The sequence below is a fragment of the Sorex fumeus genome, unplaced genomic scaffold, assembly GCF_029834395.1.
Source record: "Sorex fumeus unplaced genomic scaffold, SorFum_2.1 ptg000009l, whole genome shotgun sequence".
Lineage (NCBI taxonomy): Eukaryota > Metazoa > Chordata > Mammalia > Eulipotyphla > Soricidae > Sorex > Sorex fumeus.
The window spans coordinates 22,115,704-22,140,515 of record NW_026606066.1 but is presented as its reverse complement, the minus strand read 5'-3'; the positions used below and the strand labels follow the sequence as shown (position 1 = coordinate 22,140,515).

Here is a 24,812-nt window from a genome sequence, read left to right as displayed (position 1 = left end):
AATTGTCCTGGAGAGAGAAGTGTGATAGACTGAAGCCAGCAGAAAAAACGGGCTTATGTGTTTTTTTTTCCTTCTATGAAAAGTTGACATACATAGTTCTCATACATCATTCTGAAATGGAGGAATTAAAAAGCTGGCTTAGATTCCTAGCAAAAGTAACAGGATCAGTATTCTTTCTGATTTACCACACATCTTTCTACCAAGATCCTTTCAGATACCTGCCTGGTCTTTTGTCTAGCTGTGATTGCTCTATTGCCAGAAAAGAAGCATGAGTGATAGGGGTTACTGGAGACAATAAAGCAGTGGGCTTCTAACTAGTGTGTCTTCTCTTCCAACGATTGCTGATTCATTATGTCACAGACCCATTATCTCAGTGAAAGTGAAATGGGAGGCATCCTTGCTGTGATTATGGCCATGAAGGCTTTAAGGGAATCAGATTGATTAGAATTCTGCATGATAAAGCTACTTGTACATATTTTAAATTCTTCTATTTCCACAAGTGTAACCTTTGATGGCTTGACCTTATCTTTCAGTCTTAACATTTCTCTATCTTTTGAAGGTTGTTCAACATTGAAAGTGAAATGATCACATTTGCCAGTTACTATGCAGGAGTGGCTGTCGCTGTTCTAATCACAGGATATATGCAAGTTAGTAGTGCTATCTTTTTATTTATAGGTTCACAGTGGGTTCAAAGACATCACAATGAAATAAAAATATATTATTCAATTATTTATTCACAAGTACTAAGACTATAAGTTTATTTGGCATAAATTCTTCTTTTCATTTGGAGAAGAATAAAAACCTTCAGAGATGGAGAATAGATCTTTGTATTTAAAGATCTATTGTGTTTTGGTTTCAATAGCTGGTCTTTCCCTACTTTCCCTATTACTTTTTCCTGAATTCAAAAATAGATGGTTGTTGATAGAAAAGAGCAATCTGGATGTGGAGTGTTGGACGAAAATAAAATCTATTTTCTCTCTTTCAGTGGTAAAGTCTTGCCAACTTGTATTTTAATTTCAATCTTATAAACAGAATTTAGAGAATATTCTATGTATAACCATGGAAGGGTTTAACCCTTATCAAGAAAGAAAAAACAAATTTCATTTTTTTACTTTCTTCTATAGAAAAGAAAAATGAATTTCCTACTGCACTTCACACTGCCACCAATTATTTAAGCGTTTAAGAACGTTAGAGATAATTACAAATAGAACTGAATCAACTTTGCTACCACTAATAACTGAATCTAATTTGCTACTGGAAGACTTTGTGTCAGGTTGACTTTTGCATGGTAAAGAGGGGTTTCCCAAGCACCTGAACACTGCATGAAATATTTATTCTAAGAGCTCTGGATGTGGAGATGGGGATGGTGGAAGTGAACATGGGGGATTTACTTCGAAGTTGTATGTGAAAACAGTGACTTAAGGGTGAGGATTTAGTTTTGGCTTTTTGAGAGTTGTTTTACACCTGAAGCAGGTGAAGTTCCATAAAGTTTAACTTTGAAGCGTCAAACCCAGTTCTTCAGACTTCCCTGAACTGGATTCAAACCCAGTTCTTCAGACTTCCCTGCCACAGTTGTTCTCCTCATTCACTTCTCTGAGCAGTGGATGTCAGGGATCACACTTTAGTTCTCAAGAGGAGGCATTTTGTGACTCATTTCTTCTTTTTCTCCATTGTTAGTTACATGGGAAGTATTTTGCCCCCAAAGGAGAAGGAATTAATAAAATATTTTAACACTGCAATGCCAAACATTCTCTTTTCTATTTACAGATATGCTTTTGGGTAATTGCTGCAGCTCGTCAGGTACATAAAATGAGAAAAATTTACTTTAGGAGAATAATGAGAATGGAGATGGGATGGTTTGACTGCAATTCAGTGGGAGAGCTCAACACAAGATTTTCTGAGTAAGTATCTGGTAGAATGTTTTAAATGTTTATGTGATTTTTTTAAATAATAAAACTCACATTTAAATTAAATAGCAAAGTGAAACATGTTCACATGTTGTCTCTTAAAATGAATTCATAGAAAACATGGTTTCTCATAAGCAATGCCTTTTCAAAGATCTTCATTGACAGCCCTGATGCTACAATTTAATTTTTAGGTTCCTGATGAAAATATTGGAAGTTTTAGAGAGTTAATAGAAATAGTATTATATGGCTTTAAAAGGATAAATTGAGCAATGTCACAGTCTATAAAGAAAGCAATACAATTATAACTAATTATCTTGCTTTATCTTCTGAGAAATTTGCTGCACACAAATGAAATCAAAACAGTTTGTAAACAATTCAAATTAAAAACTGTATTTAAATCCATTTTATATTTAAATACTAGTTTAGGTCATTAATGGTCCCCTAGTAATTATGAGCCCTGAGTAATTAGAATTTAGTTGGATCCCATTAAATTGAACTTTGAGGTCACCTGAAAGATAAAGGAAAATAAAGGCAAAATCCATATTACAACTACTAGTTCCTAGTGCTCATTCTTCCCTTACTTCCTGTAGTCTTGAACAAAGACTTAACTTTGCTGGAGTACAATTGTATGAGTTAGAAATAGGAATTTAATGTGATCATATTCAATCTATGTTCTGGTGCACTGATCCTCTGCCCTGCATAAAGATAAACCTCAGAATTTCTGATCTCAAGGAACTCAGAGCTTAAAATAAAAGGTATAAAGATGCAAATAAATACATAAGATTCTTACTATGTGCTTGGCACTGTTCTACATTCTTAATATATGTGTATTAATTAATTCTCGTAAGCACCCATTGAAATAGGTTCTGTTACAATTCCCATTTTAAGATGAAGAAACTATGGCATAGAAAGGTTAAGATGACCAAGAAGAGCTTTTGTTTAAATTCAAAGTCTGGCTTTAGAAAAACTTTGCTCTTAAAAACTAGAATAGTGGTATACAATATACTGCCTATAAACCAATTACAATAATCACTTACAGACTCACAGACAAACTAGTTACATTGCTATGGAAATACAGGGGGGAAGGCATTACTTCTTCTTTGGGGAGGTTATATAAGATTTCATGAATTAGGTTACATATTAGTAGAATCTTAAAAAGGATTTTGCTTGTATAAAGAAGGAAAGAAAAACAAGATTATTGGCTATGAGAAAAAAAAAGAGATACGTAGTCGTTACTACAGTTGTACAAACATGAATTAAGAAAACAGGTATAAGGATAAACTTCTTTGGTTAGGAGAGAAGAGGCTTCATGATCTCCCAAGGTGAAGCAAAATTACAAGATGAGAAAGGCTGTTATGTCCAAGGGCAACAGGTACAGAAATGGGAGTATTCGAAGGATAAAACACCTCTCAGCAAGATATTTGACCAAATTCGGTCTTAGTGATCAAAGTCTCTCTTGTTTCCAGTGATATTAACAAAGTTAATGATGCCATTGCTGACCAAATGGCCATGTTCATTCAGCGCATGACAACGAGCATCTGTGGCTTTTTGCTGGGATTTTACCAGGGCTGGAAACTAACCTTGGTCATTATCTCTGTCAGCCCTCTCATTGGGATTGGGGCAGCCATCATTGGTCTGGTAAGAATATCTCCTCACTTTTCTCTGTGGGAAAACATTTGCTCTGAGAAACAGCTAAAGATGTAATTGATTCCCTTTTCCTAGTGATATCATTATTACCACTTTTATGAGCTTGATTATTTATCAGCAGCAAATAAACCTTTGACAAGTTTGGAATAAAAGATGTTTCGATAGCACACATATTTTTGCATTAATAGCAAGAACAACTACATCTATTAAGCATCCACTATTTAGTCAGGGACCATTAATAGCTTTATATATGTATCTCTAATCTTTATAGTAATTATTGCTTTTTTATCATTTTAAAACAAAGTATTTTAATAATGTTAATTATTTATATTTTAATATTTGAAGTGTTATTAGTGTCATTTAAATATTCAAAATAGAGACTTAGAGAAGTAAAGCGGTGTGTCTGGGACTGCACAGGTAATGAGTGACAGAATGGTGTTCAAATTCATGGTTATCTGAGTCCAAATCTTCACTGATTCTTAAGATGCTTATTGATTCCCATGGTATCTCAAGTTCTAATTCTTTCCTTAAAAAGGCCTAACAAACAAACCTAGGTGAGTATCAAGTACAAAAAATATTTCTGAAATCACAACTATGTTCTTCTTTCCATCTGATCTGTTAAGAAAGAGATTATCTGACCCCTTCTGAGAAATGTCATGGTCACAGTCATGATCCCAGATATTTAGGCCTAAACAAGGTATAAGAGTAAGAATTTACAGTCACTATAATTAAAAAACACTCCCCAAAATTGACAAATTATGATTTCTTTTCTTCAGAGAAGTCATATCATATAATTGTACATAGGATTAGATACTAATAATTGGCTGTAATTCAGAATGAACTCAAGTGAAAAGCTGCACACATTCTCACAGATTGTTAAGCCACAGGCACCAAAATCCATGATAGTACTTTTCTAACAAAATACTAAAATACTTCCTATAATTCACTAGCTATATTACTCAAACATTGCCCAGGTAATAATAAGTGACAAGAATAAAGAGCTCACTTCACTTAATTAGGTCACCACCTGTCTCTATCACCTGGTTCAAGAAATATATTGAATCTGTCAAAACTTCAGTTTCTTTGTCATTAAAATAAGGCTAAAAAATCCTTGAGGTTATTATGGTGATACAAAGCATAATCCATTGTATGTGCTTAGCATGGTGTCTGGCACAGAATTCTTTGCTAAGGAGATTTTAGCTCTTATTTTTTTTTTTCATTCAACCATGTCTGTTAGCTTTATAAAAGTCTTTCCTATCAAATTCTTTCCAGTTGGCATTTCCAAGAAACCTCAGTTTTACAATGATTTTATAGAAAATCTGCAATAATTTGATCTTAGTTCTTACTCCAAATGAAAATGTTCTTTTCCTTAAAGCTCATGATAAGCTCACATTCATATTTGAATTCATGTCACATTTTAGCATGCTAGAAACCAACAATGTCTTGGTTCTTTACAGACTCAGAGCACAGATTCTCTCATAGTTTTTGCGCCCATACTTCAGCTTATAAGGATGTCACTGACTTGGAATGTGTAGCTTAGCGCTAGCTTCTTACTCGATTCAGGTTTGTGCAAGTGCATATAAGGGGAAGTAAGTATGTATATCAAAGCCAAAAGAGTCAACATTATGATAAGTAGAGTTTGCTAGGGAAACTGGGTGGGGTGGGAGGGTATTATAAGTCATTGGGAGCTACGTGAGGTTTGGAGTTGAAACACTGAATGGCTGAAACTCTATTGAAGTTTTTATTTTTTTATTTTTTTGGTCTACATTCAGAAGTGCTTAAATAAAAAAGAATAACAAAATAACTCGGTGTTGGTGGGGGAAAGCAACTTTACTTGATTCTTCAGAAGCAGGACCAAAAAAACCAAAAACCTTGAGAGGTAATGTAGGATAGATTAGAAACTCTTGAAGTTTATCCATGTCTGACATTCATGAGAAACATAGGCAATTGTTATCTTGTTTTCAATGTGCATCCTTTATTCTCCTGTATGAGTCAAGTGGAAGTATTCCTGCATAATGTCATGTGCCATTGCAGTAAAAACTTGACACATTTACAACTACCTCATTTTCCTATTATTATGCTGCCAATATATATTTTAGAAATAAATTGGTCAAAATTGTCATCCAAAACACTGAAGAAAATAACCCATTTTTTCTTATTGTTGCCTTGCAGTCACAAATTTTCATAAAACATGACTTTGTAAAATGTTTTATAATAAGTGATTACTATTACCTATTTTATATATTAGAATTCCGTTTAATATTTTGTTTGATGAAAGTTTTGCTGCTGGGGCCAGAGCAATAGTAAGTAGGGTATTTGCCTTGCATGCCACAGACCTGGGCTTGATCCCCAGCATCCCATATGGTTCCCCAAGCACTGTCAGGAGTAATTCCTGAGTGCAGATCCAGGAGTATTCCCAAAGCATTGCTGGGTAGGACCAAAAAAATAAAAAGAACAAAAAAAGGAGAAAGTTCTGAAGCTGTTGGGCTAGAAAGCTTAAAGGAAAGAGCCTGCATTTTGCATGTAGAAAACACCGGTTTGTTCTCTGGAGCCATACAGGATCTTGAACACAGAGCCAGGAATAGTTCCCAACAACACTGACTTTTTCCCTGAAGATTAATTTTATGGACTTGGATGCTGCATATTTTCTAGATTTTTGGGTAAACTGAACTTTCATAATATTTTTTCCCTTTTTGTTTCTTAATTTGTGCCATGGATTTCTTTGATGGTAAATTCTACCATTGCTCAACACAAGTTCAGTTTTAGAAAAAGAAATATTTGATTACTATTAAGTGAAATGCCTTTTTATTTTCATTTTTTTAAAAGAGCAAGACTATTTTTGTTGAGTCTCTTATTAGTCATAAGCAGATGAATCAAAATGGTATAATATTGATTTTAAGTTCTCATATAGAATTACCCCTGCATGTCTTTACAAGCTCAAAGATGCTCACGTTTAATAGTTCCAGATGATGTTTTGTCAGGCCTCATAATTTGCCTCTGGTATTTGTCTAGAGCATGCAATGGACTTTGGCCAAGAGCAATAAAATGAGACATGGTTTGACTCAAAAACTCCATTTGTATAATCACCAAAACATTGTGGTCTCGGAGAAAACTTGTTTTCTTTTGAGGAGTGCCATGCCCTGCTGTGCTCAGGGCTTACTCCTGACTCAGGAATCACTCCTGACAGAACTCATGGGACAATAATTGAATGCTGGGAACTGAACCCAGGTCAGCTGTATGTAAGGCAAGGGCCCTACCTGCTGTACTATGTCTACAGCCCCAAGAACACTTATTTTGCACCATAGTTGGTGAGAGGGTTTTTGAAGCTTTTAAAAAATAAAATCATTTTGATATATTAACAATCAAACACCATAGATGAGGCTTAGTATGGGTGAAACAGACCAAGTTCCTTCCTCAGCAAGCACCTTCCCAGTGAGGATCTTAAAGATGAAATGTAAGCCACCTATTTCCTCTGCTAAGTGAATAACTGAATGACAAGGTGATATATGTAGTTACCTGATTTTCATTTTTCTTTTCTTATTTTGGATTTTAGAGCGTGTCCAAGTTCACTGATCATGAATTGAAGGCATATGCTAAAGCAGGATCAGTGGCTGATGAAGTCATTTCAGCTATTAGAACTGTGGCTGCTTTCGGTGGTGAGAATAAAGAGGTTGAAAGGTTGGTTAACTGAAATGTCAGCTACTTTCTTGAAATAAACTGTTTGGCATAGTATTCAAATCTCCCCATTTCATGAAAAGTGTTAGATTCTCCTAGGTCTATGGTACCCTGATGAAGCTTTTGTTCAACAGGCAGCTAAGTAGAATAAGTTATATTGGTCAAGTTGCTTAGAGAACTCTAAGTCTTTAGTTATCTTTATCAAGATGTTAGAGTTTGTCCTCATTTAAAAAAGTTATTTCCAATTTGTTTTTAGTTATTTTAGGATATTTTTTAAAGTAGTGTTAGGTTAAATATTTATTTCAAATATTTCAAGTTTGTATACATGTAAAATACCTCTAATAGGGGCTGGCATGATAGTACAATGGGTAAGGCATTTGCCTTTCACACAGCTGACCTGCGGACAATCTATGTCACCTCATATGTCCCCCAGAGCCCCATCAGGAGTGATCCATGAGTGCTGAGCCAGGAATAAGCCCTGAGCAACACTGAGTATGGCCCAAGTCCTCCCCCAAAAGAAAAAAAATATATATATATGTATATCTATGCACTGTCCACTGTCCTCCCATTGTTCATTGATTTGCTCGAGTGGGCAACAGTAAAGTCTCCATTGTGAGACTTCTTACTGTTTTTGGCATATCAAATATGCCATGAGGAGTTTGCCAGGCTCTGCCATGTGGGCAGTATACTCTTGGTAGCTTGCCAGGCTCTCTGAGAGGGATGGAGGAATCTAACCCGGGTTTGCCGCGTGCAAGGAAAATGCTCTTATCCACTGTGCTATCGCTCCAGCCCATATATATATGTGTGTAAACATTCCTGGCAGGACTCATAATAGCTGGGAATTGAACATTCCAATATTTTTATTGAATACTTTTTCATTAAATGTGTTTTATTATCTACTGTGCAATATGATTTTATGAAGTCTATAAAGACATCCACTTAATCAAAATTCAGCATTAATATATTTCAGGTCACATTCTAGGAGCTTAATTCTTGATAAAAATGAAAATTAAATGGCAAGAATATTCTGCTATTAAAAGTTTTACTTTGTCTATTTTTCCACTTATCTTTAATGAGTGCTTACCAGATGTTAGGTATTGGTTTTGAAAAACAGGCAAAACCTTAAAGTCTTATTTGAACTGTTTTAGCTCAAATATACTAATGTCATTCTCAATTGTTACCAACTTTTACCAAACCAAAAATTCAATAGAATTTGTAATTTTCAGTGATTCATTTTTATTTTTTTTGTGTGTGCTAATGAAAGTGAAATTATTTCTTCTACTATTAATGATTTCATTTTAAGTTCTTTATAATGAAGTAGTGTAAATGCTTTTAAAATGCCATCAAACATAGAATAGACCTTTTGTTTGTGTCCTATATGTTTCTAATAATAGTTTCTTTCTAATTTAATTTTGAGGTATAGAAAGATAATTATAGCCTGAGCTGTAAGACAATGCATGCTGTTATTGGCAAGATCATAGAATTTTGAAAGTTTTGTACTTGGATTGTTTCCACATGGTGTTCCCTGTCTCATGACTGTGAACCTGATAATCATGTTACAATATAGAATTCTTGGTCACAGAGCAGATAAATGAACATAAATACATGCAAAAAACTACTTCCTAATCTGGGGGAAATTATTAAGCCATTTTCTCATAGAAAGAATGTCAAATGACTTTCAGATTTATCACAAATAATATTAGTTCTTTTGTGTCCAAATATTTGTATTAAGAATTCTTAAAAGACAAAAAAAGAAGAAAGGAAAATTATTTTCTTTTGGGAAAAAGCTTGCCACACTGTAAGTCATCCAAAAATTAATCAGTGAAGAATTTTGTTGGAATTATTCTTGAACACATTCCACTGCCAGGTTGAAATGAACTTTAGCTATGCAAATGTTGTCACCATTTTCTTTCCCTAAGGCTGCTCTGTGTTTTGGGTGATTTTGTAATCATTTAGCAAAATAACTTCACTGTGGACTGCTATAACCCTTTTACCTCTAGACATCTGTTGCGATACTCAATGTTTTATTTTTGTAGGTATGAGAGTAACTTGGTTTTTGCCCAGCGTTGGGGAATAAGGAAAGGGATAGTCATGGGATTCTTTACTGGATTCATGTGGTGCCTCATCTTCTTCTGTTATGCACTGGCCTTCTGGTATGGCTCCAAACTTGTCCTGGAAGATGGAGAATATTCAGCAGGAACTCTTGTTCAGGTACTTTAATCTCGAACAGATATAACTTTTCCTCCTGGAATCTCAGAGACATCCACAATTAAGACATTGTTCACTTCTTGAATGTATGAGGAAGAAAAAGGTCAATTATTTTATGTTGCTCATCCATAATAACAATGAATACTTTTATAATAAAGAGATGAACTGGTGAACCCTTTGATTTAATGATTTCAGAACTGAATATTTCATGGATGTAAAATAACAATTTTATAACTGTTTCCAAGACAAGGTATTCCATGAAAATGTACTGTCTCTGTAACCCCTGAACCATTTTCTTAACCTCTTGGATATAACTGCACATTTGAGAGTAAGGGAGAATGTGTCTGCCACAGAGGCAAGGGGTGAGAAGGGGCGGCAGTGGCAGGAGGGATACTGGGAATATTGGTGGTAGAGAATGGGCACTGGTGGAGGGATGGGTACTTGAACATTGTATGACTGAAACATAAGTCTGTAACTATATCTCACGATGATTCATTGAAGTAAATTTTTTTAAATTTAAAAAATACAAAAAACCCTGCATATTTCAATTCTAGTGAATATATTGAAGATCTTAAAGATGACTATAAATTTCCCTTATTTTTATTGATATAATAATTCTTAAGAACTTTCAACATTATTATACCAAGAATAAGAGCTATTGACTTTAGTCAGTTGCTTCTTCAACTTCCTTTGCAGAAGGGCATGCACTGAGAAAAAAATATTCTTTCTTTAGTCTTCTGCCCCAAAGGAAAACACAAAGCACATAAAAAAGCATGCACAAATAACACTTTGGAGGGGAAAAAATTTGGTAAATTGAAAACCAAACAGTACACGACCCAGAAAACCGAATTTCACAAACCCTTGGTAATGATATTTAGTAACTTCCAGTTTCCTATCCTCTTAAAAGATGAACTGAGTCACATTAAAATATCTTGAGAGTTTATTTGAGCAAGCATCATTTCATCCATGCAACACAAAACTAAACTGGTGAAAGGCAATACACCGTTAGGAACAAGGAGAAAGACTTTGAGGGGGTGCTTTCAATTAGTGCTTAGGAGACCTGTGGATCCCACTCAAAATACAAAATCATCCATAGGCAAGTTTTGTGCCTTTAACTCTGAACTATTTCTTTGATCCCCAAGAGAAAGGTGAAGACTTTTATAAAGGCAGAAGCAAAGCAAGGAGAGTTTGGCTATAACTAAAGGGGTTGTATAATTGGTTGTGATTTGTTGAGATTAGATTTTGACTTCTTTTTTTGTTTGTTTGTTTTTTCCTTTTCTTTCTTTTTGGACCATATCTAGCAGTGCTTAGCGGTCTACTCCCAGCTTTGTGCTTAGGGTCACTCCTGCCAGTGTTTAGGGAACTGTATGTCATACCAGGAATTTAAATGGAGTTAGTTGCATGCATGCAAATGCCTTAACCCATGTACTATCACTCTGGCCCTAGCTTTGACTTCTTTACCAGAAGGTGCTTTAAGTTTAAATTTTGGTTTGCTATTGTAGACCAACAGGCAATAGAGCTACTTTAGCCACATGGCCTCCTTGTGTACTTAGTTGGTTTTCAGCTTCAGCTTTCCTGCCAGATGGATTGTCAGTTACTCTCTATGCCTTCTGTACATAATCCATTCTCTCAATTGATATTTGAATATTTATTATATGCGTGGTGGTATTCTATGAGTCTGTAACAGTTTAATCAGCAATTACTAATCTTTTACTCCTAACCTCATCTTTTACTTTTTGACATATTCTTGTAAGCTTATTTCTGCTTCTGTTGTAATTAATTGAGGAGATGATATGAGAAATATTTTATAAGAGTGCAGCCAATTCTTGGTCTCTCTATCTATTGCATATATGCATGATTTTGGCCAAACTTCTAAGTAGCAACTACTTGGGCTAAGTATGCATGGCATAATTGAGTGTTTCTAATCCACTAAACTGATTAATGATAAAGTTTATCTAACACATTTTGTGATGCAAAAGTTATTATTGACTATTATAATTGGGTATCTTTGGCAAGTAGTTCATGTAGATGACTAGTCAACATCACTAGTAAATAAACACAAATACACTACAGTCTGTTTGTAAAAAAAAGACTAGAAGGAACTGAAAATTGTAGAAGGCTTTTGTTTTGTGTTCCTCATAAATTTTAGGACTCAAATTATAAAATAAATTAACTGTAACAATAAAAAGTAATGTTATTTGGAGTATGAAAGGAGTCTAGCATTGAGTGAGGTATAGAATATAATTACCATATGTAATCCTCATAACATTATTCTGTAATTGTAACATATCAGATAATGTATAATATATGGAAAAATGTAATTCTGTATACTAGCACATAATAAGATGGGTGCCAGAATATTGAGAAATATCTGCCAACTGACCTAAAATGGGATTTGAATTTAGGGCTCTGTGACCTGTTTACTACTGTTATCATGCCTCTGAATATGTCTTCTTTGTGCTAAAGATTTTTGCTCCAGCATGGCATACCCTCAGACTAATTATTCCCAAGAGGTCTCTGTTCTCCTCCTTCTCTTCCCCATGTGGAATAATGGGGTATTTGGCCCATCAGGTTAAATAGGTGATTATTTGGGGTGAGAAATGAGAACTACTGAATGTGTGATTGCAACAGTATAAGCATGAGTCTCTGTCTTGTCTCACTCCTTTTCTCCCTAAGAACTCCTAGAATGACCATCACAAGAGATAAAAAGCTTGCAAAGCCAAAGTCAGCAAGTTATTGAGCTCAAACTTCTATTTAGATCATTACAGAGTCAGCTAGGTCAGAAAACTATGAATCATAAGTAGAATCTAGCCGTTTGTCGGTCACTGTCACTGTCCTCCTGTTGTTCATCGATTTGCTTGAGCGGTCCCAGTAACATTGTGAGACTTGTTACTGTGTTTGGCATAATGAATACATCACGGGGAGCTTGCCAGACTTTGCGGGTGAGAAACTCTTGATAGCTTGCTGGGCTCTCTGAGAGGGGAGGAGGAATTGAACTCCAGTCAGCCATGTTGGCTGTGTGCAGGGCAAGCACCCTACCCTCTGTGCTATCGCTCCAGCCCTTAGCCTTTTGTCTGTATCTGTATAAAAAAATTAATTGGAAAATAGTCCCAGTGATTTATATGTTGTCCATGGCTGCTATTTGCAATTCATAACAGAGTTGAGTAGCTGGTTTAGAGCCCATAATTATTCACTATCAGGCCCTTTACAAAAAATGTTGTTGACTCGTGATCTGGGGCATTTGGAAGGCTCTGCCAGGTAGGAAGACCATTGGTACAAGCATTATTCATATAAGTTAAGCCACAGATACTGTTTATTTTGTTCACCTTAGCGTTTCCTGGACTGGAGCAATAGCACAGTCGTAGGGTGTCTGCCTTGCACGCAGCCGGCCCGGCCAAGCCGGGTTCAATTCCTCCGCCCCTCTCAGAGAACCTGGCAAGCTACTCAGAGTATCTCACCCCCACGGCAAAGCCTGGCAAGCTATCCGTGATGTATTCAACGTGCCAAACACAGTAACAACAAGTCTCACGATGGTTCGAGCAAATCAATGAACAACGGGAGGACAGTGACAGTGACTCTTTCCTGAGTGTGGGACCTCACTGCTTTTTTTTTTTTTAATCACCATTGCTATTATTTACATGAATGAGACTGAATGACACCTTTGTAAATATTCTCATTTAATCTTCATAACAATCTGGTTAGGTGTTTACTGTCATCATCCGTGTATTATTGACAGGGAAATTGGGGTTTAAAAGATTGAATAAATTGCTTGAGGGAGGAACTATGGCTGGTCATAATTAAGGAAAAGGAACTAACAAATAAGAAAAATATTTGGGGGCTGGAACAGTAGCACAGTGGGTAGGGTATTTGCCTTGCATGCAGCTGACTTGGGTTCAATTCCCAGCATCCCATATGGTCCCCGAAGCACTGACAGGAGTAATTCCTGAGTGCATGAGCCAGGAGTAACCCCTGTGCATTGCCAGGTCTGACCCAAAAAGAAAAAGAAAAAAAGAAAAATATTTGTACCTAAGCATAGAATTGGGAATCTAGAGATCAGAAAAGAGGAGCCTGACCTGCACGGAACTGCTGTATGGAATGGGGAGGTGACTGAAGAGAGAAGGAGGTGATGAGGAAGTTATGAGAAATTGCAAATCTAGCTACAAGGAAGAAAGGGATCAGGGAAGTATAGTCTGAGGTATTTTGCTCTTTTATATTATTACCAGTAAGAAGAATTTGGCCCATGGAAACAAGTACAGACTAGGATAATTTTATTACAGGAAAAAGACTACATATGTGCAGGAGTCAATCTTTGCAAATAAATTTAGTCTCTAGTAGATGGAAGTGAATGAAGTATATCCTCCAAGTAAATCATCAAGTAAATCATATGACTACGGCTAATTCACTGGTTGCAAAACAGGAGTCATGTGCTTCTTCTAGAGACCAATGAAAGAGATTGCTGCTTCTTTTCTTCTTCTTTATGAAATAAACTGATTAGGAAAATGAGTCCTATTGAATAAGGATATCTTGTCCTGCTTAGGGAGCCTTCTCTTAGGGAACCTAGCTACTTCCTCTGCATACATCCTGCAAAAGATGAGTCTGGACCTAGACAAAGTTGTTAGTCAAGATCCAGGTATTAGATATTGTTCTCCCACTTAACGAAAGGCAACACAAAAAGGATAAGTTAAGTAAACTCCATATATCTCTTTCCTCTTCTCTGAAAGCATTTAAGGAGGTAATATAGGCAATGCATTTAGAAATATTTCTTATGGTTATTGCTTTTTTTAGCAGTTTAGTAGTGGTGTTGATAGTTATCTAATAACTAGAATACTAGTAGTAGTGATATAACAGTTAGAGTTATAACAGGCCAATATAGCATGAACTATATCAATCAGGGCATTCAAGCCCAATACATCAAGATCCTCTGTGAGCTGTATTGCGGATTCACTACCAGGATCTCACCATTCTACAAAGAAGTGATCGTTGATGTCAAGAGAGGGGTGCGGCAGGGTGATACCATTTCACCGAAACTCTTCAGTGCCACCCTCGAGAACATCATGCGACGACTGGAATGGGAAGGAATGGGAGTGAAGATAGATGGTTGGCAACTACACCACCTCCGTTTTGCTGATGACATTGTTTTAATAACACCAAACATCAGCCAAGCGGCACAAATGCTGGCCGACTTTGACTGTGAGTGTGGAAAGGTAGGACTAACAGCTGAATCTTACGAAGACAATGTTTATGAGAAACAGCCTCGTTCCTGATGCCCCATTCGCTCTCAACGGAACGACCATCTCCGAATGCAACAGCTATGTGTACCTAGGTCGAGAAGTCAACATGACAAATGACCTGGCACCCGAGCTGCGCAGGAGGAAGAGAGCGGCTTGGTACGCCTTCAAGAACGTCGAAGAAATAGCTAAGAGGACGAAGAACCTCCGGCTCCGGGCACATCTCTTTGATTCCACTGTTCTTCCTGCATTAACATATGCCTCAGAGACCTGGGCCCTACACAAACAGGATGAGAACGCTCTTCAGGTCTCCCAAAGAGGAATTGAAAGAGCTATGCTTGGAATATCACGTTTCACTCAAATGAGAGAAAGAATCCGGAGTTCCGACCTCCATCGACGATCAAGAATCAGGGACACTGTCTCATTTGCCAAGGTGTCAAAAATCAGATGGGCTGGTCACGTAATGAGATTTAAAGACGATCGCTGGACTAGAGCTGTTACCGACTGGATTCCACGGGATGTCAAAAGACCGCGTGGCCGCCCACCTACCAGATGGTCAGACTTCTTCATCAAGATCATGAACGATCGGTTTGAGGCTCTTCATGTTCCCAGATGCCATTGGGCTACACTAGCACGCGACAGGGACAAATGGAGACGTTACTGGCGCCCGCTCGAGCAAATCGACAACTAACGGGAAGTTAAGTGATTAAGTGATTAAGTGATAGCATGAACAAATTTTAGGATAGTCAAACTAACCATGATGTCTTTGTTGTTTCAGTGATCCTCTAGGAAAACCTTTATAAGATCATTTACACAGCAAATCACATGATCATATAACAGTTCTAGACCACTTGTGCTTATATATGTCCTGGCTTATACTCTTACTCATTTAAAAACATGCTGAACTGAAAAAATAGTACAGTGGGCAGGGTGCTTGCCTTGCACACAGCCGACTCTGGTTCAATCTACAATACCTCATACGATCCCTAACCCCTGGCAGGAGAGATCTTTGAGCATAGGACTGGGAGTAAGCCCTAGACACTGCTGGGTGTCCAAAAAACAAAACAAAAATTTTATTTTTGTAGTAAAGTGATTCTTAGTTCAAAATACTATAGTCTTTTAAATCACAATAGAAAAATGCTTCACAGAACAAAAACTGCCAACTGTTTCTAGAATTTTTTGCTTTCAAACTCCCATCAAAAACTGTTTCTGAGACATCTCTTATTTCACACAGAAAGGTCAAAGGATAATTATGAAAGCATATAGAAATGATGTTAATCTCTCTTTTTTTCCCCAGATTTTCCTCAGTGTTATAGTAGGAGCTTTAAATCTTGGCAATGCATCTTCTTGTTTGGAAGCTTTTGCAACTGGGCGTGCAGCAGCCACCAGCATTTTTGAGACAATAGACCGGGTATGTACAAGTGAACAGTCAAGACAAATAAGAGCAGGGATGGGGAAGAATATAGCCATGAGAAACTTACCCTCAATGTTAAAAATATGAAGAACCAGAAGAATACTTTTAATTCAGATATACTTAGTAAGTGCTTTCACAGCCCTTATTTTAGCAATATTTAATAAGTGCTATTATGATTCCTTAGTTCAGCAATAATTAATGCTATCGTGAATCTGATGAGATGAAATAATTGGGAGTGCAAGGGGAAAACAGGACAAATAAGGCCTCTGCTCTCACTTATACCTGAGTAGCAGTCAACATTGAAGTTAGTACAGGGCTATAGAGAGAGCCTCAAAGGGCTTGTACACATGCTTCGCATACAAGAGGCATGGTTGTTACTCAGCACCACATCATCTCCCAACACAGATGGAGTGAACCCTGAGCTCTAAAATGGGAATAGCCCCTGAGCACTGCTAGCTGTATCCCTTCCCCCCCCCAAACAAAACAAACAAAAAATTCAAAAATAATCCTAGTAATTAAAAATCTTTTTCAAAGGTAATATCAGAAACTGCTAAGTATAATAAAAAGTAAAGTAAAGTAAAGGCCCTCCCGTTGATCGTCGATTTGCTCAAGCGGGCCCAGTAACGTCTCCATTGGAGACTTTGTTGTTACTGTGTCTGGCATATCGAATACTCTCGGTAGCTTGCCGGGCTCTCCGAGAGGGGCGGAGGAATCGAACTCGGGTCGGCCATGTTGGCCGCTTGTAAGGCGAACGCCCTACCCGCTGTGCTATCGCTCCAGCTAAGTATAATAAAGGAAATAAAAATAGATCAAAGTGATAGTTACTAGGATGGAGGAAGGAGACCTTAAGTTGGGAGTAAAGGAGACCAGATCTCTGAAGAGGTGATGGTTGAGCTGAGAATCAGAGGTGGTCAGGACTGCCAAGGAGCCTGGGGAGAGAGTGGTATATAGAAGTGGAGCCAAGAAGGTATTCAACGAAGAGATAATCTTCAGGCTGAAAGCGACTTGGTGAATTCAAGGTTAGTGTGACTGAAATGAGTGAGCAAGCAACAGAGGCTGAAGGGAACAGAAGGAAGGAATTGGATCATGAGGACATTAAGGCCCAGTCCAAAGCATCCATTTGTCTTCTAAATGTAACAAAGTCTCTACCAGCTTGAAAAGGGACCCTTGTGGTCTGGTTAGAATTTTCTTAGCGAATCTGTTGAAGTACATTTGAAAGTCATACTTTAAAGAGTCAAAATCCAAAAATGAAGTGGAAAGATGATGAGATGTTATTCTTCCTCTCTGAAAAATATCCTGGGCTCAGTCAAAATCTAGAAACTCAGAGATTCTTTTGATTTCCCCCTAAATTAAAACCATTTTGTTGTTAAACTATGAAGTTGCATTATGAGTATAACTGTACATCATTGTTGTGTGTTTTCATTTTTTTGAGGTTTTATATATTGAGGTATAGAATGGAGAAAATCATATAGAAATGCCATTATCCAAATGCAATATTATTGGGGTATCAAAATAAGATGATGAGTCTAATAGACTCTTGAAACTATTATAAAACATTATAGCATTTAGGCCAAGAAGCGATAGCACAGTGGTAGGGTGTTTGCCTTGCAAGCTGCCAGCCCAACCGAGCCGTGTTCAATTCCTCTGTCCCTCTTGGAGAGCCCGGCAAGCTACCGAGAATATCCCACCCGCATGGCAGAGCCTGGCAAGCTCCCCGTGGCATGCTCGATATGCCAAGCACAGTAACAACAAGTCTCATGATGGAGACGTTACTGGGCTCGCTCGAGCAAATCAACGAACAATGGGAGGATAGTGCTACAGTGCTACAGCATTTAGAAATTATTTTATTATCTTTGCTAGAGACCCAAGATAAAGAAAACAGATTATACTGTATCTCTCAAGTAGTGGTATGATGACAAATTTCTCTCCCTAGTGAAGAGCTCATAACTAGAGTGTCATGGAACAGTTAAGTTTGCAGTATTAAAGGTAGTTAGCTGTTATGATTTTCTGCAATATATACTCAAATATAGAATAATATTGAAACCCAGTTTATTTGACTAGTTGTGTAACTTTGACAAGATACTGAACCTTCATGAGACGCCCTCTCTAGTTCCCCAAGTGAAAAAATGGGAATATCACCTATCTAGTTAGGTTATAATGCTAATTATATAAACTTAAAAAGCATAATAAAATACTTTGTACATTGTCTTCTGCAGTATTTCACTAATATGTAATATTAATATTAATGTATAATTGCCATAAGTCATCTTATATTGTTTTCTAAATAGTAATAATATTAACATGTCAAATAAATATCAATACTAATTGTACCAATTAAGTTAAATTGTTGTGATTGTAATACATATCAAATACAAAATAAACAACAGAAACTTTGTACTAATTTTAATTATAGATTAGTTATGTTTAGTAACACATTAATATGTACAATATGATGCATAATTCCATTAATATGTAACAATATATTAACTCATTACTATATCATTAATCACAGAACTTATTATTAATATTAATATATTTAAAGGGGAAGCAACTAATCTTTATAATATCTCTACAATGTATCTGGAGGTTATTATATTTAATGAGTAAATTCAAAAGAGTTTATCATTGCATTTTATAGTACATATGATTGCTGTGTTCTTTTATATCCCACTCCAGAAACCCATCATCGACTGCATGTCAGAAGATGGTTACAAGTTGGATCGAATTAAGGGTGAAATTGAATTCCATAATGTGACTTTTCACTATCCTTCCAGACCTGATGTGAAGGTAAATGCCAACGTTTTCCCCAGAAACAATGACATTTCTTCTTCAATGAGTCACTTCCAGTAACAAATTAGTAGTTTTATTTACGTATGACTCAGTTTCCAGGAACAAGGAATAGGCACAATTTCCCTGGAAGTGTCCTCAGGTATCGTGCCCTGCTCTGTCATTACTCAGACAACAGACTTCATTCCTTTGTGATATCCATTGTGAGTAAATCCCTCTGGCGGCAATGCTGTTCTGCAGCTCATTCAGGCTAAGTCAACTGTGTGATGTGCTGTTGCAATGAATAGTATGTTCTGTCACTGTAAACACAGCTTCAATAAGTTTTGAGGTAACCAGAACAATCAAGTACAGCTTTATCAAACACCTCCTTAGGAACAGCAGAAGGTGGAGCACATTGTGTATGTAGAGTGTGACATGGCAAAGGAAATCTGTCATCTTTATAGGCTTTATTTCCCAACTGTAAGGATCAGTGGATCAGTTGGGAAAAACATAAACTTGTGATATCATGCTCACATGTATTCTAGAAGGTGTTTGTTCAGGGCACATAGTGAAGAAAACGTCATTTTCTGATACTACTAAGCAAACAAGAGCAATATAAATGATCTATTCCCACAGGATGAATTGCCTTTGAAATGAGATTTATTTTTACTTTGTAAGAGTATTTCTAACCATATTTGATATTTTGGTTATTCTCACAAATCTAAATCCAATGAAATTTAATTCTGATTCTATACAGAACATTCATAATATATTTAAAAGTGCTTGTGAAATATAAACTACTCTCAGTACTCAGTAAAGATTTTCCAAAGAATGACTAAATGCTTTTATAGTGCCTATTAAAAAATACTGTTAAAATTAAAACACATGTACTTCTACTTTACCTTCTATTTCTAATTGTGGTTTGTTTAATCACTATATCACTGTCATCCTGTTGTTCATTGATTTCCTCGGGCAGGCACCAGTAATGTCTCCTTCGTCCTAGGCCTGAGATTTTAGAAAGTGCCATATTTGAGGCTTTTTCAGGGTCAGGGGAATGAGACCCATCATTGTTACTGGGTTTTGGCATATCGAATACGCTAGACTCTGCCGCGTGGGCAGGATACTCTCAGTAGCCTGCCAGGTTCTCCAAGAGTAAAAACTAAATAATAAGAGGTCGTGTGGCCACATTTGCTGCCGCACGTTTCTGGGAGCTAGGTTTTATAGTGTCTGGGTCTTGGCCGTTAATGGGATAACACAGTGCTGGGGGCAGTTGGTGGGTGTAACATCTACCTACTGGAAGATGGGGGATCTCGGTCAAGGAGGCCAAGTCCCTATTGGAGCAGGCTTGGAGATCTCAGCCCCAGGTCCCATATGCTTGGGTTCCTCTGCCGGTTCCTTCATGCGTGAGGCTCGTCCAAACGTGTGGAGAGTGGTCTTAGGCATGGCTGTGTCTGGTTCCAGAGGTCTTTGGCTGCCGGGGCTCTGCTCGGGGTGGGAAGGGAAACTCAACCAGCCCCCTCTGTGGGGCCTCGGTGAGGACAGTTAGGCACAGGGGCAGGAGACTCTGTGCTGTTCTCTTCCGGGAGCTGGGTTTTATAGTTTAATTGTTTAATAAAATAGTTTTTTTGTTTAATAAAATCATTATATTTATATCTGTAAATGTTCTTTATTTATACCACAAGTATGTGTTTATCATTGATGCCATATGGTACTCAGGCTATAATCAGAAAAAGTATATTCAATTCCTCTGTGTTCTGGGGGATATTACAGAACAATATAGTTCAGAAAGGTAGAAATATATTTTGCAAGCCTGACACTAATGTGAAATCAGAAAACCTATTTTATGACACAGAGCACCCCAAACAGCCTTTACAAATTAAGTACAAAAATCATCATTGAATTGGTGAAAACATCTAATCTGTGGTTATGAATTACCTTCTTGCTCTTCCCTTTCAGTCTCTACCTTTAATGATGCTTTGTGCTTAGCAAATGTAATACAAACATCTATCAGGTAAAGTAACTGAAATAATATTTCCCTACATAATGCAAGTATAAAACATGTTAAAATTTATTGATTAATTGACTGATAATCCATCACAAGTTATTAGTATTGTATTTTAATTTAACAGCTTCCTTCCCTTCATAATTGGGAATTATTAAGGAAAGGCATCCTTGTATGTCAGAAGTGTTTTAGGAGCTAGAGAGATAGTACAGTAGGCAAGTTACTTGTCATGTATGAGGCTGACTTCGGTTCAAATCCTGGAATACTATATGGTCTCACCTGCCCCACCAGGAGTGATCTCTGAGAAAAAAGGCAGGAATAATCTCTGAGCACCAGCAGGTGTGGTCAAAAAAGAAAAAAATGGGGGTAAAAGTGTTTTAAATTAAATACTAGAATGTCGTTTTAAAAGTTGGCAGGGTGATCTTCACAACATGGCAACCTAGCCAGATTCTGACATTTGTCTCTCTTAACAAAATATGCAAAAACATTGCATTTTTACTGAAGTTAATTGCTTTGATAAGAGACAGAAGAATGGGGAATGAGGGCTGATGCAAGAGGGTGTGATGGAAGACAAGTAAGAGGGGAGGAAAAGTCAGAGCACAGTTCTGTCAGGAGCATTCTTGGGATTTCTGTGATTAAGAAAGGACCTATCCTTTTTGCACTTGACATAATCTAAATAGCAAATTCTAAAAGCTTCTCTGAAAAATTATTAGAAAGAGTAGATCAATATAGCAAAGAGGCAGTCTAAAAAGTTAATAAACGAAAATTGTGTATTTTCGTAAGCAAACAACAAATAGAAGAAAAATAAATCAAGAAAACTATGTTTCAAAAAGAATTAGTACTGGGAATAAACATAAATAAGATGAACAATTTCATTGTAAGACATGCACTGTAGCACTGTCCTACCATTGATCATCGATTTGCTCAAGCAGGCTCTAGTAACGTCTCCATTGTGAGACTTGTTGTTACTGTGTTTGGCATATCGAATACGTCACAAGGAGTTTGCCAGGTTCTGCCCTGTGGGAGGGATACTCTTGTTAGCTTGCCCAGCTCTCTGAGAGGGACAAAGGAATCGAACCTGGATCGGCCACATGCAAGGCAAAATAGATGTAGAATAACAACTAAGTGATCCTGACCAGTGGTGACTTTGGAGACTTGACTGCAAATGCAAAACTTAGTAAGTGAGAACATACTGTATCACTGTATCACTGTCATTCCATTATTCTTCAACTTACTTGAGCGAGCACCAGTAATGTCTTCATTCGTCCCAGCCCTGAGATTTTAGTAGCCTCTCCTTACTGTCTTTCCCAACATATTGGAAACTCTTTCAGGGTCAGGGGAATGAGACCTGTTATACTGTTTTTGGCATATCGAATACGCCATGGCTAACTTGCCAGGCTCTGCAGTAAGATCACATAAAGACCTTCTGCACAATGAAGAAACTAATGCTAAAAAAAAGTCTCTTGCATGAGAGAAATTGTTATATATTCTACATTTGATAAGATATCCAAGGTGTATAAAAGACTCATAAAACTCAATAAATAAGCAAATTACCCCTTGTGAAATGGGTGGAAGAACTCAGTAGACACTTATGCAAAGACATAGAAATTGTCACAGTTCTATAAAAAAGGCACATTTTCTCTTGTTAGGGAAATTGTAAATCAGAATAATGAGCTATTATCGTGTGTCTGTAAGATAGCCTATATCACAAAGATAAAAAATAACTCTTGGTGATGATGTACAAAAACAAAAAAGGAACTCTCACACATTGTTAGTGGAAATGTAAACTGTTTCAATCTCTGGAATAAATCTTTTTATGGAAATTTATCAGGATGATAATACTAGACTTACCATACTTTCCAGTAATTTCACTATAAAGTAACTGAAGAATCTAAAGAATCCAAAAATACCCATTCCAACAGACATTTGTACTTCCCTGTTTATTGAAGCATTAATTTACAATAGCCAGGCTGTGAAAACAAACGAAGGGCCCAGTGACACATGAGTGAAGATATATAGACACACACAATATACTACTCAAGTATAAGAAAAGATGAAATCAGGGCCAAAGACAGTAGAGCATTTGCCTTGCACCAGGTCAACCTAGGTTCAATTCTTGGTACCCCAGAGGATTGCACAAGCCTCCCATGAGTAATTCCTGAGTGAAGAACCAAGAGTAACCCCCTGAGAATGGCCAGATGTATTTTTTAAAAAAAGCCAATCAACCAAAAAAGATGAAATTTTATCATTTACAAATGGATGGAATTAGCAGTCATCAAGCAAGCAAAATTAATCAGAAGAAGAAAGTCAAATGGATGAGTTCACTTATATGTGGAATATAAAATTACAAATAAAGAAAATAAAACAGACCAATTCCAAACTGTATTTGAACCAGAGGACTCAGGTTGCCAGAGCAGGAGGACATAGGGGACACAAAGGGTGAAGAGATCTAGTAGACAGTGGTGCAGGGTTATTACACTTGGGTGGAGGTATTGTAAAAAAGAACTCCTGAAACATGTATGAGACATAAACCAAAATTATCTTACTGAAAAATGAATAGCAAGACAAAACAAAAATTAGCAAGGTTTATAATCATTTTCTTTGTTGGCCATACCTATCATCACCTGTCATCAGTTAAATTATGTGATCCTTAAAGTAAATAAATTTTCAAAGTAAACAAAGAAATAAAGTAAAAACAAAGTAAAAACTGAAATATGTAAAATAAAAATAAATTAAAATGTGACTAAAGTAATGTAAATAGTTAAATATTCAAGTAATGTGCTAAGAGCAAAAACCTCATCCTAAGGTACTAATTTTCTAGTTATTAATAACTGTCCACAGGTATCACTTGGGGACATTAGTGAACATAACCAATGGTATCTCACAATTCCCAACTTGTAGTCTGATTGCTGGCCATGTGAACAGTATTCTCTTTTTTTCTCTGCAGATTTTAAATAACCTCAGTATGGTCATTAAATCTGGGGAAATGACAGCTGTGGTAGGATCCAGTGGAGCCGGGAAAAGCACAGCACTGCAGCTCATTCAGCGATTCTATGACCCCAGTAAAGGCATGGTGCGTGTCTAGCCAGAACCTCTCAGTTCACACTCAGTAGGAGAGTGAAGAGAAATATCATTTTAACAGACTTCACATACGCTGGGACAATCCTGATACACTCAGAGTTGATTTTATGAGTTTTGACTGAATTGACTGAACTGATTCCTCACATGGATATGATGAATAACGAGTCAGTTTGCTTGTGATAAACTGAATGTGCTGCTACATTCCCAAAGATATTTTGCTGCCTATTCTATGAACCAACACTTTCATTGCTTTCTTTGTGTTTTAACAAGTTGTTACTGTTTTTGTTTCCTAAATTTCTCCAAACAGTTAGCATATGATCTCTTACATGGTTGTAATTAACAGATGACTTGATTATTGCTTTGATGAGTTATCATTTTACAAAGTACTTAGTCTTTTTTCCATATATCTATTTTACAAAAATATAGATTTAAATTAAGAAAATTAATAATAATTATTTCTGTTTAAGCATTGTATATTGCATATCAAATACTTTTTAAAAAACATTGCTTATTTTTAAATTGACCCCTAAAGGTAAATATGCTCATTTTTACAAATGAGAAAACCACGGGTCAGAGATATTGAAACTTGCTGCAGGCATTCAGTGCATTTTTTTCCAAAGTAAGTTTTATTTGCCTATTGTATGTATGGTTCCAAATCCTTTTGGGGAGCAAAATGTTATTTAATGAATTGGATCAATAGGTCATATTTACTATAAGATATATCAAGATAGGGGTCATTGGTTTTTGTAGTACAAAGGTACTTTCCCTGTATGTCTTGGAGATTAAGGATTTTCTAATTCCAAATTTCTGGTCAAAATTAAAAGATAATAAAATATCAAATCATAGTTAATTATGAACTCTACTTTTTATTGAGAAATTAAAAT

General features: G+C 36.6%; 1 protein-coding gene across 3 annotated transcripts in view; it reads left to right on the top strand.

Annotated features, from left to right (window-relative positions):
- Positions 1-24,812, top strand: part of ABCB11 (ATP binding cassette subfamily B member 11) — a 99,170-nt gene that overhangs the window by 25,983 nt on the left and 48,375 nt on the right. For 2 of the 3 annotated variants that reach the window (XM_056110226.1, XM_056110225.1), the window contains exons 6-14: positions 560-647; positions 1,768-1,901; positions 3,374-3,545; positions 7,108-7,232; positions 9,266-9,440; positions 15,963-16,076; positions 18,756-18,866; positions 18,962-19,069; positions 23,795-23,920. In XM_056110226.1, the coding sequence (XP_055966201.1) occupies positions 560-647; positions 1,768-1,901; positions 3,374-3,545; positions 7,108-7,232; positions 9,266-9,440; positions 15,963-16,076; positions 18,756-18,866; positions 18,962-19,069; positions 23,795-23,920 (1,153 nt within the window). The remainder of the gene's footprint in view (positions 1-559; positions 648-1,767; positions 1,902-3,373; positions 3,546-7,107; positions 7,233-9,265; positions 9,441-15,962; positions 16,077-18,755; positions 18,867-18,961; positions 19,070-23,794; positions 23,921-24,812) is intronic. The other variant, XM_056110227.1, reaches the window with a different exon arrangement.